This window comes from Miniopterus schreibersii (genome assembly GCF_964146895.1).
Source record: "Miniopterus schreibersii genome assembly, chromosome: 22".
Lineage (NCBI taxonomy): Eukaryota > Metazoa > Chordata > Mammalia > Chiroptera > Miniopteridae > Miniopterus > Miniopterus schreibersii.
The window spans coordinates 5,936,848-5,952,561 of record NC_138124.1 but is presented as its reverse complement, the minus strand read 5'-3'; the positions used below and the strand labels follow the sequence as shown (position 1 = coordinate 5,952,561).

Sequence of the window (15,714 nt, the reverse complement as noted above, 5' to 3'; positions counted from 1 at the left end):
GTTGTGTGTATCAGTTCCTTTCTTCCTATTCTGCTGTGTGTATATACCACAATTTGATTCTCTCTTCTGTTGTTGGATATTTGGGTTGATTTCAGTTGTGGGATATTATGAATAAAGCTGCTTTGAACCTTTGTATATAGGTCTTCCTGTGGAAAATATGTGTTTTTTTTTCTGTTGGGTAAATACCTAACCTTCATTTTTATAAATGAGAATGCCAATACTCAGAGGTTAAATGACTTCTCAAAGTCACAGTGATTTGGTGGATTTCAGTGCCTCCATGTACTCTTTCCACTATATCATGCCCTCCCCACTTTTTAGTTGGAAAGAATATGGATGAAGCCTGACATTTAGATGAAGAAGATCTCTCTGTCAGCTGGGGATGTCAGAGTAGGTTTTATGAAGATCACTTTTGAACTGGCCTTGAATAATTGATAGGTAGGCTTTGAATGTGTAGAGGGTGAGAGGAAAGGAACATGGCGCACAAAGGTTCTTTAGAATGGGTTTCATTCATTAGTAAATATTTAATTAATGCCTACTCAATGCCATATACTGTTCTGTGTTCTGAGGCTATAGCAATAATAAAACCAACAAACATCATAGAGCTTACATTCTTCTTGGGAGAGATGGAACAGTGTATCAACTAAGTAGATAATATAAGGTAATAAGTGCTCTAGAGGAGAAGTCCGATAAGACATGCCAGTAGTGAGAGTCAGGATAAATGGGTTACAACTTTTAAAATAGTGCTTGGGAAGGCCATACTGAGAAAGTGATGTGTGAGCACAGATGGAATGTTCCAGATGGGGTTCAGCAAGTATAATGCCCAGAGGCAGGAGTGTGTCTATATATTCAGAGTTGTGTAGCTATCACCATGATGATATTTAGAACATTGTCATCCTCAAAAGAAACCCTGTACTTATTAGCAGTTACTCCTGTTTTCCTCCAACTGCCTCGTCCTAGACAACCAGTGATCTTTTTTCTGACTCTGGACTGCATATTCTAGACATTACATGTAAATGTAATTATACAATATATGGCCTTTTGTGACTGGCTTCCTTCACTTGGCATAATGTTTTCAAGGTTCATCCATGTTGTAGCATGTATAAACTTTTTTTATGGCTGAATAATATTCCATTGATGGATATACTATCTTTTTTATCCATCAATTGATGGACATCTGAGTGGTTTTTACCTTTTGGCTATTACAAATAATTCTGCTGTGAATGCTTGTGTATAAAGTTTTTGTTTGGGCAAATGTTTTCATTTGAGGTGCCGCATTTAAAAGGAGCAGATTCACTTCACAAAGGAGAAATGGTCTAGGCTCTCATCCCAGAAGGTTTGGTGCCAGTTGCTGCTTACTTTTCTTTGTTCATGAGCCCTTCTTACAGGGTTAGGCCATTCTTTCCAGCAATTTCCCTGTCCCTTTGTGCTCTATCTAGTTTCTCTGCTTTGGATTTCTTTGAGTAAAGGTCTGGCCACATTAACTAGGTTCCTTGAAAAGTAGAGTTTGTTCTATGGAGAGTCTTATGTAATTGGTAAAATATTCTGATAAAATCTCACTTTTGGAAAGTTCCTAAGAAGAATTTACACAGTGTTTCATTTGGGATTCATTAGTGAGTCATAAACCAATTAAGTGAAATCAGAATTTAAAAAAATAGAGAAGGAAATATCAGAGTGCATCTCACATAACAGGGATAAATATTACTTCATGAAATTTTTGTTTCAGTTAAATGTGTGTAAACTGAGTCAGGATATAAAGTGTGCATGTTTATAGATGATAGTAAAAAAAGAGTTTGAAGCCTCTGTGTTGGAATATTGTGGACTGTTCACTTAACAGTGTTCCATTTAAATTTTTTTTGGAGAGCATGGAGTATTTAAAACATGCTATAGTATATTGAAACAGAAAATATAAAAGCAATCTTATTTTTTGTTGTTAATTTAATGAGAAACTTGGAATGAGATTTGTATCTTTTTATGAATAAATATGATTTCCTGACAATGTTATGACTAATTGTGTGTGTGTGTGTGTGTGTGTGTGTGTGTGTATATATATATATATATATAGTTATTTTTTCTTTATTCTAGGAGTCATACCCCATGGGTTTATGTGACAAATGAGTTTCTTGGCATAGAAGGGAATTAAAGAATGATGGTAAGTGATCAAACTACTTTAAACACTAATCTTAATTTTTTTTTGCCTCCCTCTTCCGCCTATTTTTTATTTTATTTTATTTTTTGATGTAATATTTGTTACATACAGGATACTCTGCAGGACACATTTGTTGTAAAGCACAGTAGTAAAGTGAACAATTGTGAATGTAGTATTCAACCCGAGACCCCAGAGTCACTCCTACCACTTGTGGGAACTAGGGCAGAAATGCAAATGGAAGCCAACTTCTTTTATGACTTAATTTAAAGAAGTTATAAATATCAGTCCATGCCAACAGCTTGACCTGCTTTTCTACCCAGGACCCAGCCAGCTTTTAAAGGAGCCGTACTCTCCCTGAGGCTGGCAGGGGGGAGGCTGGACCAGCAATTTTATTTTTTTGCACTCTCTGCCTCTGGGATGGGGACCAATGTGGTAAAACTCCCCAGAGAGCCAGGACAGAAGGTTCGCCTTCCCTACACTTGACTCTTCTACTCAAGATTTTCAGGCAATTCTAAGTAACTTCTTAAACAATATCACTCATACCCGGGAAGAGGAGCAAATGGTTTACAGTTCTTGACCTCATGAATCTACCTGAGACCCTACCACCACCTCCCTAAAGGAAAGGGACCTGTGTTTGGCCACATCCCCATCCCCCAGGGCCTCTGAAATCTGCCAACCTGAACTACATGTGAAGGATAGTCTTGTAAAATAGGCACCAAGCTGAAGAAGCTCATGTGGACAGCCTCAGGCAGTGCAAGAGGCTGTAAAAATCTCCATATGGCACTAGGTGGCACACTGTGACTTGGGATGAAAAGAATGTTTTGTTTATGTCTTCTGGAAGAAAAGAATCTAGGTGAAAATACTGTTTGAAATAGACCTATAATGTTATGAAGTGTCTTGGACTCACTTATTGCATTTCAAACTCTGGTGCTTACTTAGATTAAAATGTTTAAAACTATTGTACTTAAGTTACTACATAAATTTTTGGAAGAATAGGATTATGAAAAATGGATAGAATTTGAGTTTCTTTCTGAGAAACATAAGAAATGAGTCTATCTGCCAAATATATTTTATATGTTGACTCATCTAATAATTTAATAAATATTCTCTTTTCTGTACATAGGCTTCATTCCAGCGCTCCAATAGTCATGACAAAGTAAGAAGAATAGTTGCAGAGGAGGGTCGTACAGCAAGAAATCTAATAGCTTGGAGTGTTCCACTAGAAAGCAAAGATGATGATGGTATGTATTAAAAATAAGTTTCATTTTGTTGTAAATTAGAAGGTTATATTTATTCCTACACAGTAGATAGACTGAAAAGTGTTTATAGTTAGGACTCTTGGGAAAATTACTATAAATTAAATAAGTAACTTTTATTGTCTTTTTATCAAATATGCAGATGGTTTCAGGAAAGTGTTATTAATATTATTATTATTAATTTTTTTAAAATATATCTTTATTGATTTCAAAGAGAGGAAGGGAGAGAGATAGAAACATGAGTGATAAGAGAGTCATTGATTGGCTGCCTCCTGCAGGCCCCCTACTGGGGATTGAGCCCACAACCCAGGCATGTGCCCTGACCAGGAATCGAATTGCGACCTCCAGGATTCTAGGTCGATGCTCAACCACTGAGCCACGCCCGGCCGGGCTTATTTTTACTAATATTATTATTAATCCTCACTTGAGAATATTTTTTCGATTGATTTTTTTTGTTTAGAGAGAGAGTGGAAGGGAGGCAGGAAGGGGGAGAGAGAGAAACATTGATGTGAGAGAGACATCGATTTTTTGCCTTCCACATGTGCCAGGGCAGTAGGTGGTATCTTTCATTAAAAAAAAGTGTTGCGAAGTGGTTAGAGAGTTGGCCTGTGCCTGGAAGGTCTCAGGTTCGATTCCTCATTAAGGGCACATACTTGGGTTGCAGATTTGATCCCCAGCCTTGGTCGGGGCATGTGTGGAGGCAGCCAGTCAATGTGTCTCTCTCACATCAGTGTGGTCCTATCCCCCACCCCCAAAAAAAAATCAATGGAAAAATATCCTCAGGTGAGGACTAAAAAAAGAAGAAAACCAAGTGAGAAAGCTACATCTGACTGCAAAAATACAAAGAACTAAAAACCTCCCTTTTCAAAATCAAACTGTATTTCATACATCAGATAAGTTAAACAAAACAAAATACTGAGTTTTATGTGGTAAAAAATGTATTCTTAATTTTATTGTTGAGATACAATTTAAATTCAAGCAAGTATTTTTCAGACTTGTATATATAAGTTGAGAAATATTACTAACTTGACCTTTTTTAAAAAAAAATTAAAATTTTTTCATTCATGAAACAAATATTTATTCAGAATATATATCAACACTATACATATATATATATATATATATATTTTTTTTTTTTTTTTTTTTGCCAAAGTTTTTTATTTGACCCTGTCAGAAAATCTGACTACTTTAAGAAGTTTATTTACTCTGGTTCTGAGAAAGCTGTTCCATGAAAAGAGTCTCTGGGACCTTGGAGAAATTTGTTTTTATTACATCTGTAGTTCAGATTGACCACATATAGAAGGAGATTATGTGTTAATATGCCTGAGTGATTTGTGTAGTTTGGATTTATATTATTTGTATGTTGATCTGTATATCTATTTATTCTTACATTGAAGGAAAATCTAAATTTCAGTCTGGTGGAAAATCAAAGAGGGCAATTCAAGGCACTCATAAAGCTACTAAACAGGTACAGCATATGCAACTTTTTACTTTTCCTTTTAGTTATAAAATCCAGTCTATTTTCATGCATAAATTTAATGTAACTTTCTTTTTTAAAAAACGTCGATCAGTTTCTCGTACGCACCCCAACAGGGGATCGAACCTGCAGCCTAGGTATGTGCCCTGAGTGGGAACTGAACCTGCAATCTTTTTGGTGTAGGGATGACACTCCAACTACCTGAGCCACTCAGCCAGTTGGAATTCTCTTATCATTTTGATCAGTCTTCTGTGACACTGAGTTTTGTTTCTGGAGAATTGTCATTTTATATTTTTGATACTGTGTCACTGGGCTTATTCATGGTGCTTGATGGGTTTTTCCTTAGCCAGTGCATTTTAAGTAGTGAACAACTTATTTAGGTAAAGCTTTTTTTACCTAGCAATTCAACAGGTTGGTAATTAGAGGCCTTTTTTGTTTTCCAGTAGGTGGCGCTATAGGACAGGTTTTTGGTTTTTCTTGCCTGAGCTGGCTCTGGTTAGATTTGATAGCACTTTCTAAGCTCCAGGATGTCTGCCAGAGGCGTCACAGGTGTCTCTTTGTTGGTGCTTGTGTCTCTGGCGTGTCACTGCTGCTGGTGTTCCTGGTGTTGTGGTATTGCCACTGGGATGGCGGTGCCACTTTAGTTCTCCTTTTTTAATAAGGGTCTAGTCACATTTGAAGTCATCCTAATATCTCCAGTGAGACATGTCTGAAATAAAACTTCACGTTACAAACCTGTGGCTTCTGTTTAAGATGATAAGCTTTGTTTAGGTGAATTCAGTGTGCTGTGATATAAGCTGAAAAGAAGAATGCCTTTTTTTTAAGTATTTATGTTGAAAATAGTCCAATCTGGAGGATTTTTTAAAATATTTTTTTCATGTTTTCTTTTACCAGAACACTGCAGCAGACTGTAAAATAACATCATCTACAGCTGGAGATAAACACTTTGATAAAAGTCCCACTAAAACAAGGCATCCTCGAAAAATTGATCTAAGAGCTAGATACTGGGCATTTCTTTTTGACAACCTTCGTCGGGCAGTAGATGAAATCTATGTAACTTGTGAATCAGATCAGAGTGTGGTGGAATGTAAGGTAAGTTTTGCTTTGAGGCTTTGTAATCTACTTGAAGCGAGAGTCTCCAATTTTTGCTACACCTGACTTGATCACTTACCTTAGTATGTAATAGTGTAATATTAACTGTAGTCACCATGCTGCACGATAGATCCCCAGAACTTACTCATTTTACAACTGAAAATTTGTACCCTTTGACCAGCTCCTCTATTTACCCCAGTCCTTGCAACCACTGTTCTATTTGCTGCTCCTTTGAGTGCTTCAGGTTTTTCTTGGGTTTGATTTTTCAAGAGTACTTTGTTGTTTTTTGTATTACCTAATTATATACTTTTATATTCTGTGAAAGATTTGGTAGAAAGCTGTCTTGATATGTAGTCCTGGGCAAGCAGTCAAAGGGGTGGACACATACACACACAAATTATTTTTAAAATATCTATTATCTTCATTCTCCCTTGGTACTTTAGGTGGCACTAGTGAGATTTTCACATTCCTTGGTTTCATGTTTAATGTCTTTAATTGGACATTGCTCCCTTTTCGTTGAGATACTTATCACTCTTCTAATTCACTCTGGTCAAAGAAAAGTGAGATTGATGGCTACCCATAAACAATCCTGGGTGGGAATGGAATGTCATCAGTGAGGTGTGTTTCTATTTTTAGATAACCTTGTGTTTGCGATAGGATATTAAACAGATACACAGCATTAGCTGTCTCTAAAAATTCACTATAAAGCCTGGGCTTTTAGTAAATACAAGCTAAATACTATATTACTTTATACTGAATAAAATTATTTTGAGAAAAAACAGAGTGATAAATCTTTATAAAAATATTACAAAGGTAGCTTCTTCTGTTTCTACAGTGAACAGGGTTGAAAACCCTGGAATTCAGTACTTAACCTTTGAAATATATGTAGGATCAAAGAAAAGTTACATGTTGAGACAGCAGCTGCATTTCTTCTAAAATTGGAAACAACCAAAACAGGTTTTAGATTAGCTTAAAAATAAGATTCATCAGAAGGCAGTTTTTAGAATGAACAGTAATTGAAATCATCCAAATTTATGGTTTGTCACAATTAATATTGTTACTATCAGCATATAAAATATTTTGTTTTAAAAATAAATGTTTTGGGGCAAAATCATATCCTTGAAGTTTAGTGAATCAGCATGTTGTGGTAGAAAACACTGTTGGACTTAATTTTGGGTTATAGTTTCTTATATAAATTGAGCATGTGGGCCTAGATAATGTCTGGGTCAGCCTTAGAGATCAGATTAGCAGATTCTTTGATATTATGTTGAAAAATAACAGAAGGTTGATTGAAGAAATGAAATTTGTTTGTAAAGCGTGTACTTAGTAAAAATGAGTTTGACCAATTATAATCACGTCTCTTTGATTAGCAGAAGAAACTCCTGCCCCTTTCTGTGATACTGTGTTTGAGGAAGCTAGACTTGGCCATAAGACAGTGTGGCTTTTATTTCTGGCTCTGTCACTCAAAGCTTTGTGAAAAGTTACCAGTAATATAAACTTGTTGTTCAAGTTGTAGATTACAAGAATGGAGAAGGTTTTGACAAAGTGAGAGGAGTAGAGAGAGGTGTATTCTCTATTCTTTGCACTATGCCAAGATGCTTAAAGGCTTGTACTGAGAAATGAAATCTGGGAGCTTAAAAGTTATTTTCTTACCCAACTCTACTATTCTCCCATCCAGGACTTACAGGTGGAGATAAAAAGATACAGTATAGCATTTGGTCAAAGCATGTGCTGGGTGTCTAATACCTATAGTTTGTTCTTTGTTTTTCTGTATTTTATTCAAGCACTTTCATCCATTATCTCATTTAATTAGTACCTTCGTGAGATACATAACCCAGGCTTTTCCCTTCATTCTATAGGCGGATTCAAGCCATGATTTGCAGAAGTACTGACAAGATTTATCCCTATTTGTAATTTTTATGTTTTAGTTAAGTCACCACAATTCAGTTCTTTGTCTCATATGTAAAATGCAGTTACTAATACCAATATGTAATTCACATTATAAGTATAACATGAGAGTAGAAAGTATGTTTTCTATTACAGCCAGGATTGTGGATCAGAGCCCACCTCTGTAATCAAAAGAGGCTAAATTTCTCGTTTTTTTAGTTTGAAGATGTGCCTATTATGCCATCAGCCGCTTCTGCAGGACTTGTTAAGAGCTGACATTCCAACAGAACTATACTCTTACCATCAGCACTACATTTCCCCTTCTCCCTTATAATCCTGGCTGGAGGGTGGGTGGGGAGAGTGCACAGGTGGTGAAGTGGTAGCCATCCTCTCAGCTGGTTCTCACAAAGTTTTGAGGTAGGGCTGAATTGCTTGTGAGGATGACTGTGAATGATGTTATTAACATTATTGAAAGTGGTTTGTCTGCTGTTGTGCTTTGAGATGATTTCTGTTTTGAACTACTATACTATTAGCTTTAAAAAAAAAAGCTGCTTTTAAAAATCATGCTTTTCAAAACTTGCTTCACTTTTGGTAAAGTTCTTTCTTTAATAAGGTCCCCTTTATCACTGACTTCTCATGTGATGCGTGTTTCCACCCCTTCATCACCACTGGGGTTCAGCGCAGCTCATTCCTGTAGCTGAATTGCAGGGCCGTATTGATGTCCTGGGCCCAAGGGCCTGCGCGCTAGTATTATGTGTCAGGATGACAAAGGGATGGCGCCAACCATCCTGCACTATGCGCCAGTAACTAGAATTAATTACAAACCAATCAAATCCGTTGCAGCCAATTGGTAAACTAATTGGTAATTTTAGCTGTACATCTATATGTACTTATCTGAATGCCTATAACATTACTTTCAGAGGCACTTTTGTTCTGTTTCATTCTGCTTGACAAAATGGCCTTCATAGCTGTGGGGAGCAAGATGCGCATCAGTGACCGTGAGGCTGCTCCAGCTGCTTGTCTTGTTTGTGTTCCCTTGTTCGTAAAACATGACTCGGATTACAGCTGCATGGTACCACTCTGATCATTTCTGATACCGTTGAGCTAAACATTCCTTAAAATAGGTTGTTTAAGCCACCAAATGTACTTTCTCTGTGCCAACTAGTATCAGAGGTATGGCTGCTGATACTTTCGTCCTCTGGAGGGATGTTTTTCTTCTCCAGCTCCTGTTCCTCCTCCTCCTCTTCTTTGAAAAAGGAAATCCAGAAAACTCATGGAATAAATTATTCTGAATTTAACCTTTCTGTGCTCTAATGTACATGATTTAAGCTGAATGACTTCAATTAAATAATCTGAATTATATTAGTAGATTTGAGAAAAGGAAGCCAAGTAAATTTAAAATTTTTTCCCTTTTCCTGATTATAGAAGACTATTATTACCAGTGATTTGGCACTAAGGATTATCTTTGAAAGGAAATAAACAATGCTTCTTTGTTCAGAAGAGTCTTTTAAAGTAGAATATAACTTCTGTGACTAAAGTGAGGTTGGTAATATATTTTGTTTGTGAGTAATTAGGCGTACCTTTGTTATAAGTGTTGGGTCTTATTTCCAAAGTGTAGCTATATCTTTTTTAAACATTCATAATTGAAAAGTGTTTTGAGGTCTTTGAGTGCCACTGATACTATAAATTCAGTCTAAAACTTAGTATGTAATGGTAATGTATTTATAAAACAAATGATCATTTTAAAAAATTTATTGGGGTAACATTGTTTAATAACATTATGTAAATTTCAGGTGTACAACTTTGTCACACAACACCTGTATACTCCATCATGTGCTCACCACCTGGCATCTAGTCTCCTTCCATCACCCCCAGTATTTGACCCCCACTACCCTCTTCATCTTCCCAACCCCCTTTTCCTCTGGGAACCACCATCCTGTTGTCTGTTTCTATATGTGTGTTTTTTATTTGTTTCTTTTGTTTGTTTATTTGTTGTTTTTTGTTTTTATGTCCTGCATATGAGTGAAATCATATGGTTCTTGTCCTTTTCCACCTGACTTATTACATTGGGCATAATACTCAAGATCCATCCATGTTGTTGCAGATGGGAATATGTCATCTTTTCATGGCCAGATAGTATTCCATTGTAGATATGTACCACATCTTCTTCACCCCTTCATCTGTTGAACGCCACTTTGGTTGTTTCCATGTCTTGGCTGTTGTAGAACACATACAACATAGTAAGAAAAAAAAATCAATTACAAAATGAGCAGAGGTGCCCTGGCCGGTGTGGCTCAGCAGTTAGAGTGTTGGCCCATGCACCAAAGGGTCATGGGTTTGATTCCCAGTCGAGGGCATGTACCTGGGTTGCAGGTTTGATCCATGGCCCTGGACAGGACTTGTGTGGGAGGCAGTTGATGTGTCTCTCTCACATTGATGTTTCTCTTTCTCTCTTTCTCTTTCTCTCTCTCCCACCCCTCCCTCCCTTCCTTCCTTCCACTCTCTCTAAAAAGCAGTGGAAAAAATATCCTTGGGTGAGGATTAACCAAAAAAAAAAAAAAAAAATGAGCAGAGGACCTGAATAGATACTTTTCCAAGGAAGACATACAGATGGCCAACAGATGTAAGAAAAAATTCTTAATATCTCTAGCTATAAGGGAAATGCAAATCAAAACTACAATGAGATACCACCTCACACCTGTAAGAATGGCTATTATCAGTAAGACAAGAAGTAACAAGTGCTGGAGAGGATGTGGAGAAAAGGGAACCCTCTTGTACTGCTGGTGGGATGACAGCCTTCTTGAAAACCAGTAGCATCTACCAAAGTGGTGTTAGCATTGTAATTAACCTACTTATTAATAACAGGAAAGGACCAAAGGGAAGGCCAAATAGTATAGGCATGCCATTTGTGCAGCTTTGCTAGGAAGCTGCAGTTTAACACTCTCTAGTTAGCCACTGGTCCATTCCCCACAGGTTGCTGGGGAAAGGGACTGCACAGAGGGAGAATAGACATATGCCCAGTAAAGTCTGGGTGACATAGGGAAGGTACTAGCCTGACATTCACACCTAGAAACAGGTCATTGGCCAGAGTAGGCATGGCCACCGAAAGCTCCGGAAGATGTGAGAGATTTAATCCCCTAAACAAAGAAGTTCACTCTCTTGACTCCTGGCTCTCCTGGCACTCTTGGTTAGCACTCTTTTGGCTCCCCTGCATTTGCCCACATGCAGCCATGTGGACCCCACACACAGTGAACTAATGGACTGCAACTAGCCTGATGCTGTACTGGACCCAATTCCAACATGGAACCGAAACTCTGGATGCTGGCTTTGCTTCTAGTTCTACTGAATCCCCAGCTGCACTTTTTCCAGGACTGGATTAAGGGAAATAGGACTTTATAAACCCAGGGATGTAATTCCAAGCAAATAAAAATCACTCATCCTCCCATGCGCATCTCAGAAAATTCTTTTTCTCTAGATATTGTAAGGACCCCATCCCGCACCCCCAGTGGGGAAAGGGACACCCCACTTCCACTGATAAGAGAGGAACGTATACTTACCCTGTGACTCAGCATTTTTACTCTTGGGCTTATACTAAACAGAAATGCATGCATATGTGCAGAGGACGTCTACATGAATAATAGCATGTAATTTGTAATATCCAGAATTTGTAAATTACTCAAGTATTCATCAACAGTTGATTGGATAAATACTCATTTAAAGAATACTGTTTAGTAGTGACCTTGGACATCGACAGTAAATGAATTGGAGGTGTACTCTGAAATATGGATGAACCTAGTAAACAGATTTTGTACAGAAGCCACAAAATTATACATACTCTAAGAGTTCATTTATATGAAGTTTGAAATCAGGCAAAATTAAGCTATTAGAATTTAAAGCAATGGTTAGCTTGGAGAGATGGAGTAGTGATAGGGAGGGGACACCAGCGAACTTTTAGAGACTGGCATTGTTATGTTTTTGTCCTGGGTGGTGGTTGCATGGATTTTTTATTTGAAATAATTTATCTGTATATTTGTGTTTTGTGCACTTTTCTGTTTATTATCATCATAATGAAGAGGGTTAAAAGAATGGTCATCCTGGAGGTCTTGAGAAGGAATATCAGTACCATCCCTTGGTCTTTAAATTCTCAGCTTCACTAACTTCTTGCCAAACAGTAAAAATGAAAATAAACCAAAAAATTAGATCAGTAGGTTTTGCAGCTTCCTCAACGACCAGTATAATATAAAAGTTATTAATTCCTAAATTTTTCATTCTTAAGGTGTTTTTTTAAACATTCTAGTCTAAGAATGGAAGGTAATGTTTGTTGTTTGTTTTTAATTAGGAGGTGCTGATGATGCTGGATAACTATGTAAGAGATTTCAAAGCATTGATTGACTGGATTCAACTTCAGGAAAAGCTAGAGAAGACAGATGCTCAAAGCAGGTAATGAACTTTGGTCCTTGTATTGATAGCAGCCAGCATTTTCTAAAGCAGTCATTGAAATTGACAGTGAACTTGACCTCAGCATTTCTCATTTAGTTGAGTAACAAATATTTATTTGGTACCTACTAGTGCAAGCCACGTTTATCCAGTGCAGAAATTTAACTGCTAAATGTGATACATTTACTACTATCATGAATTTGTAGTCTAAGGGTGGAGTAAAATAGAACTTATTACTACAAAAAACTATTGCAGGTGTTCAGAAAAGGACAGGGTCATACCTCTTTTGGGGGGTAGACTAGGAAAGATTTCATGGAGGTAGCAGAAGTGATGGATTTTAACAAGTGGTTGGCCTTTCAGATGAAGGGAGTAAATTAAGACATCTATGGAAGTGCAGAGCATGTATAAAAGGAAAGTAATGTAGGGAAAAGTATAGTATTCTAATGTAGTAGGCAGTGAGGAAAATTGATGATTTTTAATTAGGGGAAAGAGATCAAAGCCACTTTACAAATGTTCATCTGGAATCAGCACACAACATCTGAGATGCTCCAGGCTCCGAAACTGTTGTGGTAAAGAAACAGACTCATTCCCTGCCTTCGTGAAGTGTATGGTGCATTCACAGGAAAGACTGATGTGACATACTTAGAAGTATGCAAAGTGGCATCAAAAAGAAACACAGTGTGGTTTGGGAGTATAAGAAAAGGCCCCCTTAGCTAGTTTGCTGAGTACAGGAAGTCTTCCCCAAGGAGATTCTATTTAAGTGAGATAGAACTATCAAGTAGGACTTATCTTGACAAAGAGAGAAAAGTAATCCTATTGGAGGTGATGGTGTATGTGATATCCAGGCAGTGGAAGAGAGCACAGTGGAGTCAGGAATTTAGAGTTAGTAGGACTGGAGTGAGGAGATCAAGGGGAAAAAGAACATAAGGTGAACCTGGACAGGTAGACCAGGACCAGATTATGTAGGATACTGTAGACATGATAAAAAATGTACACTTTATTGTGAGCCATAAAATGTTTTTATTAAGTGAAACCTGATCCCTTTTGAATTGGGCCAAGTCACATGGAGCTACAATGATGCCTTTTTACCCAAATAAAACAGGCCCAGGCTGTCCCTTTCCTTGGATTTAACCTTGGTTCAGCCTCAGTAAGTGGAACCAGCCAGTAGAGAATGCAAATGCATCTTTTGTCCCATCCTAATGTGTCAGCCCCATGGGGGTACCAAGAAAGTGAAGGAATCCCAAGAGACAGATCCAGGAAGGCTTGATTCTACAGGAAGCCAAATCCAGGGAAACCATGATGTGTTGATCCTTTTAACATTTTTGTTTCTCACAGTAAAAAATTTTGATGTGTTTTTTTTGTTTTTGTTTTTTGTTTGTTTTTTTTTTGGTGCCTCCTTTACCCACAGTCCCGGGGTGGGTCAGGCCAAGTTGTCTTTGTACCACGCAGTTTCGCCCTTACCCCTTATAACAGGTGATTAGATATGCTATGTGGAGGGGGTGCATTTCTTCACTGGGTTGAATCAGGTTAAGAGATTATCAGGCTGGTTTGGAATTGGTGGCCATATCATCCTTGTGAAGATAAGCAAAGGAAAGCAGGTTCAAAGAACATGGAATAGATGTGCAGAGAGAAGCAGAGATGAAAGAAATCATGTGGTTCTAGAGAATTTAAGAGTGTTGCTTTAAAGCCTGTGTCCTCTGGTCTAATCTTCATGAGCCCTGATTCTAGTCCCCCCTCCCCTTGGATGTCCTTGACCTCGTATAGTTTATATCCTTATGACAAATCTTTATTTTCTTTTTCTTTTCCTGTTTTTATTTAACTTAATTCGAGTTTCTAAAATGTAACCTCCAGTGCATACAAAAAGCTAACTAGATTTTTGTTTCTTGCTTGCAAACTCCAGTCACCCAGTAGTGGCTGTTCTGAGGATTGTATTGAGAAAGATCTTGAGGCCAAGTTCAATCTTAAGAGCCTGAGGCATCTCTTTTTACCTTAACCAGTTAACATCACTTCTCCTCTTGGCCTCCTGAGGCAGCTCTCAGGTACAGAGAACAACCTTAAATTCCCTGTAGATGGTATTATTCAGCTTACCTTCCTCAAATCATGCATCAAAACTCATTTCACCTAGACTTGAGACTTAAATATAAAAGCTGAAATTGTACATATTTAGAGAAGAAAATAAATGTTTATATATTTTTGTTGTGGGTGAGGACTCTGTAAGACAAAGTAAGAAACCACAAAGGAAAATATTGATAGGCTTGATTTAATAGGAAGAAAATATGCTTTTCCCCATAAAAAATTTAAGTTTAAAGTGAAATAGGTATATCATCTAATCCAAAGGATTTGTAGCCATAATAGTAGTCATAATAAATGATTTCAAAGCAATTAGAAAATGATACAAATCCCAGTGGAAAAAAATGGGCAAAAGATACGAACATGCAAATTCCAGAAGAAGAAATTCAAATGGTTGATAAAAAGTTAAGCCTCTGTAATAATGATTAAAAAAATTAAAAATTGAAAAATAAACACAAATATCACTTTACCAATGAATTTTTTAAAACATTAAACACCTTTACTGAAATTTCTGTAGGAAAAAGAAGTCATTACAAGACTGAAACTCTAGCACAGGAGTCAGGAAACTTTTTCTGGAAAGTGCCAGATAGTAAATATTTTAGACCTTGCTGGCAGTACCATCTTTTTTACAAGCCAGTGAAATTTTTAAAACAAGATCAACTGTTGGCAAGCTTAAACGGAAATGGGCACTTATCATCTGGTGGAAGTATAATTTGTTAGAACCTTTGTGAAAAGTGATTTGGCAGTAAATTATCAGATGCTTTAGACATGATTTGGATAATGTTTTATCTCAGTTGTCTTGTTTTGTAACAATCATATCACGCTGAGAGAAAAAATCAAACTCACTAGATTGAATGGAGAGTAAGAAGCACAGAAATTCTCGGGAGTGATGGAGGTGTGACTGAACGCATAGAGGTAGAGAAGACTTTACTTGAGAAAAACTTTTTAGTGGAGATTGTGCAGCTGATTGGTTGTGGGGACCTTGAAGGAGGAGGAGCTGGCTTTCCAGCGAAGAGCAAAAAAGTGTTTATGCACATACCACTCTCATGGATGATTAACAGGTAGAGGATGGAGACTTCGTATTTCCCTGCTCATTTTTCACTTAACCCTCCCGCTGTATTTCCATCTTGATCCCAGTTCTACACACTTAGTCCTCCAGGACATTGGACACAGTAGCCTGAATTAGTACCATCATACCACTTTTTTGTTTTTAAGAAGCAATTTTTCTTTTTCTTTTTTTTAAATATATCTTTATTGATTTCAGAGAGAGGAAAGGAGAGGGAGAGAGAGAGAGACAGAAACATCAATGATGAGAGAGTCATCGATCGAGCCCACGACCTGGACATGTG

At 37.3% G+C, this 15,714-nt stretch overlaps 1 protein-coding gene across 4 annotated transcripts in view; it reads left to right on the top strand.

Moving 5' to 3' along the window:
* The window catches only part of SCAPER (S-phase cyclin A associated protein in the ER), a 149,466-nt gene that overhangs the window by 2,466 nt on the left and 131,286 nt on the right, over positions 1 to 15,714 (top strand). For all 4 annotated transcript variants that reach the window (XM_081124700.1, XM_081124698.1, XM_081124699.1 and 1 more), the window contains exons 2-6: positions 2,083 to 2,149; positions 3,270 to 3,387; positions 4,800 to 4,870; positions 5,774 to 5,971; positions 12,198 to 12,298. In XM_081124700.1, the coding sequence (XP_080980826.1) occupies positions 2,144 to 2,149; positions 3,270 to 3,387; positions 4,800 to 4,870; positions 5,774 to 5,971; positions 12,198 to 12,298 (494 nt within the window). In that variant the 5' untranslated portion in view covers positions 2,083 to 2,143. The remainder of the gene's footprint in view (positions 1 to 2,082; positions 2,150 to 3,269; positions 3,388 to 4,799; positions 4,871 to 5,773; positions 5,972 to 12,197; positions 12,299 to 15,714) is intronic.